Source organism: Aplysia californica, unplaced genomic scaffold, assembly GCF_000002075.1.
Source record: "Aplysia californica isolate F4 #8 unplaced genomic scaffold, AplCal3.0 scaffold00073, whole genome shotgun sequence".
In the NCBI taxonomy this organism is placed as follows: Eukaryota; Metazoa; Mollusca; class Gastropoda; order Aplysiida; family Aplysiidae; genus Aplysia; species Aplysia californica.
The window spans coordinates 1,503,360-1,508,098 of NW_004797343.1; the positions used below are offsets into that span (position 1 = coordinate 1,503,360).

A 4,739-nucleotide genomic window follows, 5' to 3' on the forward strand; every position below is an offset into this window, starting at 1 on the left:
GGGGGGCGAGGGGGCTTCAATTGCACCAAATTGTGTAAATATATGTTTCATGGAAGGATCAGCTCCCTAGGAAGATAATATAACTTCGAAAGGAAGAAGTGAGTCTTGGGTGTTACTCATGACAAAAGCTCTTGGTGTAGATTTTAATTTTATACCTTCGTTCTGATTTCAGGGACCCCTCGGAGATGCTGGCTCCAGAGGACCACCAGGACCTTCCGGACCCAGAGTAAGTCGTTTGTTTTATCAAATATCATTAGGCTCAAGCTACGATTGCTTGCCTTCTCACATTCTCCTCTCCTCTCTACTGCATCTAAAACGTCACATAGACACGTTGCATCTTAAACATACTATTGACGCAGCTCGTCTTCAAGCGTTGTCGATCGGAAGATATGCGGGCACTCTGGCTTGATTTGCTCCTTCTTCCCTATTGAACTTCTATCGTCCTCATCTCTACTGCTTCTTCTCTTGTACAGTTACTCGACGTGCAAGACCTTTAATCTTCGACATTTGTATGATTTATTTGTATTGTAAGTGTTGTGTGGGTGGTTGGCAGGAGCTCGGGTGTGGTATACTCCTTCTTCCTGTCAAATAGCTATCGTCCTCATCTCTCCTCTTTCTTTTTTATGTTAGTTACTCTTTTGTAAAACTTCCCATCTTCGGCACTTATATTATCTTACTGCGTTACAAGTGCTGTAAAACGCTTACTAAAACTAGACAAGTGTCGTTAAACTCTTAACAAAACGAACTAAAGCGTTGTGAAATTACCAGTTTGCGCGTTCTAAATGAGTTAACTGAGGAATCAGCTGAACAAACAACTCACCACCATCTCTGATTGTCTTTACAGGGATCCGACGGAGGCCGTGGACCCATGGGACCTGACGGAGAGACCGGAGTCGAGGGACCCCCAGGACGCACTGTGAGTACCGCACATTAATTAAGGGCGATTATTATTCCATGCCGTAGGCGTCAAGTTGAATAGTAATTCTATTATATGTCAAGTTGAAGGGTAAGTCTATGTTATATGGGTCAAGTTGAATGGCAATTTTATGTTACACGGGTCAAGTTGAAGGGCAATTCTGTTATATAGGTCAAGTTTAAGGTCAATTATATGTTATATGGGTCAAGATGAATGGCAATCCTATGTTTGATATATCAAGTTAATCGGCAATTTCACATCACACAATGTATCACGTTTTAGGGTCAAGTGTAAGGGCAATTCCATGTTACAAAATGTATCAAGTTTAAGGACAATTCCATGTTACAAAATGTATCAAGTTTAAGGACAATTCCATGTTACAAAATGTATCAAGTTTAAGGACAATTCCATGTTACAAAATGTATCAAGTTTAAGGACTATTCCATGTTACAAAATGTATCAAGTTTAAGGACAATTCCATGTTACAAAATGTATCAAGTTTAAGGACAATTCCATGTTACAAAATGTATCAAGTTTAAGGACAATTCCATGTTACAAAATGTATCAAGTTTAAGGACTATTCCGTATATCACAATGTATTAAGTTTAAGGACTATTCCGTATATCACAATGTATTAAGTTTAAGGACTATTCCGTATATCACAATGTATTAAGTTTAAGGACTATTCCGTATATCACAATGTATTAAGTTTAAGGACTATTCCGTATATCACAATGTATTAAGTTTAAGGACTATTCCGTATATCACAATGTATTAAGTCCAAAGGCAATCCCATGTTACCCAATGTATCAAGTTTAAGGACAATTCCATCTCATGTGTGTTCGGTTTACCGGCAATTTCATGTTACATGTTTCCCAAAACTGACACTACCGCACCACAACGACAGCAGCAGCAGCAGCAGCCGCAACAACAACAACAATAACATTATCAACAATAACCCCAAATTCAACGACCATAAAAAACAACATTTGAAACAAAGCCATCAATAACAACAACACCACCACCAACAGCAACAAAAGCAGCAGCGTGTGCACCTCCAAACAAATAATGATTTATTTTTCTCTCTCTCCTCAGGGCTCCAGAGGACCCGCCGGAGAGGATGGAAGAAGGGTAAGTGTTAATCCAAACTACTTACTTGACGATTTTCATCATATCATCATCATCATCATCATCATCATCATCATCATCATCATCATTATCATCATCAACATCATCACCAATGGCAAATTCGAATGGAGTTATTTGTACGAGTGGAGGCGCCTCTTAGTATATTGACAATGGAGCCGAAAAAGTCTCGCTCGAAGATTTCTTCGTGGAGTCCACCAGGCCCATTAAGGAAACCAAAAAAAAACCATCATCATAATCATCATCACTAGCATTAATTTCCAAAATAATCTTATTTTCATCTGATTGTAGACCCTCCACTTTATATAACATTTACAATTGTCTAGAATGCCTCCGTGAGAGATTAAATCGTATAACCATTACAAAGTCTGCTCGTCATTCATTTATTCTAAGAATAAAAAGATAAATCGTGTATATAGGGCTTTAGGCAAAACACAATGCTCTGTCTATATGTTACTACCTGCATAAATTTAATTTGTAAAACGCTCAGAGCCTGTGTTCTTTAATCGAGGTAGAGCATCATAGTAATGTCATGCTATACCGACGATCCTGCTCTAACGGCCACCTGTATAAGACAATCGGTCACTTCCCATTTCCTCCAGAGCGAAATTATTTTTTTTTACGATATAGATTAGTGACAGTTTGGAAGACGGCGGCTTTTCTCCTACACAATAGGTGGTCGTCTTAGACAGTTTTGACTGTGCCATTACTCTGCTGTATTAATTTTTGTTTCTCTCTTTTCCATCCACACAGGGACAACAAGGAGAGGCTGGTCGTGCCGGTCCTCCTGTAAGTAAAACGTTTTCATTCTCTTTCTCTCTATCTCTATCTCTGTCTCTCTATCTCTGTCTCTCTGTCTGTGTCTCTGTCTGTCTGTCTCTCTATCTCTGTCCCTCTGTCTCTGCCTCTCTCTCTCTCTCTCTTTCTCTCTCTCTGTCCCTCTCTCTGCCTCTTTCTCTCTCTCTCTGTTTCTCTCTCTCTCTCTGTCTGTCTCTCTCTATCTCTCTCTTTCTCTGTTTCTCTGTCTCTCTCTCTTTGTCTCTCTCTCTCTCTCTCTCTGTCTTTGTCTCTCTCTCTTTCTCTCTGTCTCTCTCTGTCTCTCTCACTCTTTCTCTCTCTCATTCTTCTTCCAAACTCAATCGCCCAGAGGGCTAAACTTATATTACACAAAACGACTGAAATGAAATTGTTTAAGTGACATCTGAAAATGAGAACATTTGTGAACCGAGAGTTTTTAATCCAATATTTTGTCATTTTCAGTCCGTGTTAATGTACATCCTGTTTTGTGTCAACTTGATTTCAGAAAATACAAAGCACTTATAGTTTTTTTTTCTGGGGTTTATTTCAAAGGATAGGTCTTAGGACGGGTATTTTTCGGGGTGTTTTTTTTTTTTTTATTTCGAGAAATGTCACTGATAAGGAATAAATCTGCTCTTTTATTTAAACAAATATTTGCTGATAATATATTAAATGTTTAATAGTTGCCGTGTGACACCATTAGTTTAGTTGGGTTTGAAAAAAAAAGTCTCTGCTTTTGCTTTGTTCTTTCTTAACTCCACGAGCTGCTGAACTATAATGTTATAATCTTGTCTTCTCCCCCTCCCCCACCCACCAACCATCACAGGGTCCTCCTGGTCAATCCGTGTACGCTGCTGCCATGTCCAGCTGGACTTCCGGTGGCATGAAGGCTGATCCCTACCTGGTAAGTACATAATTTTTATTCCCCTGATAGCTTGCTCAACCAGAATTGGTCTCATCAGCCACAGCAGAAGGAGCAAGTAAACTTACCCTTTAATTTTTTTTAATTCTTCTATTTCGGGGCACAAATATTCTCCTCTGTGGATATATCGGTCTTTGTCAGACATTGATAAACAAGGTAGTATCATCAGATAGCTGACTGTAAACAATATTATACGTGCATTACAATATCCAAGACTTTGTACCCTGATGTAAGTCCGGTTCATCATGGCGCATACCAATTGACTCTACTTGAAACCTGATGAAGGAGGAGGAGGGAAACGTTGCGAGGGTGCTCGACTATAGCAAGACTATTTGTATTGTGTGACTACTGCCTTTTTTAACGAAAGAAAACAAATCCCCGACAAATTGTGACAACGTCCCTTTACGCTTAGTTTTCTGCATAATATAATAATATACTAATAATAATCTGTTTGATAGCTAGCCTTCCTATCTCCTCACATACCCATCTTTTTCCTCACCCCACCCCCCTCTCCTTCTCCCTACTCCCCAGCACCTTCCTCCTCCTCCCTCTCCTCCCCCACCTTTCTCCTCCCCCTTCCCACCCTCCTACTCCCCAGCACCCTCCTCCTACTCTCCTCCCCCACCTTTCTCCTCCCCCTTCCCACCCTCCCTCCTCCCTTATCCCACCCGGCCATCAATCATAACATAATATCGCCCTGCTCTCGTACCTCAGGGAGATGCTCCTCCTGATGAGAAGGCCCGCAACACCATCGAGGCCCTGAAGAAGGTCACTGCCGAAATCAAGAAGGTCAGGAAGCCAACCGGAGAGCGTGATGCTCCAGGACGTACCTGTCGCCAGATCGCTGCCTCTGCTGAGGAGCCTCTGAAGAACGGTCAGTTAATCACAATAATAATAATAATAATAATAATAATAATGATAATAATTATAATTATAAAAATAATAATAATAATAATA

At 40.3% G+C, this 4,739-nt stretch overlaps 1 protein-coding gene across 1 annotated transcript in view; it reads left to right on the forward strand.

Moving 5' to 3' along the window:
- LOC101847565 (collagen alpha-1(I) chain) overlaps nt 1–4,739 on the forward strand; it is a gene marked incomplete in the record, with an annotated part of 42,824 nt that overhangs the window by 32,767 nt on the left and 5,318 nt on the right. The window contains 5 exon segments of the mRNA XM_013080066.2: nt 845–916; nt 2,012–2,047; nt 2,816–2,851; nt 3,687–3,764; nt 4,497–4,656. Coding sequence (XP_012935520.1) covers nt 845–916; nt 2,012–2,047; nt 2,816–2,851; nt 3,687–3,764; nt 4,497–4,656 — 382 coding nt within the window.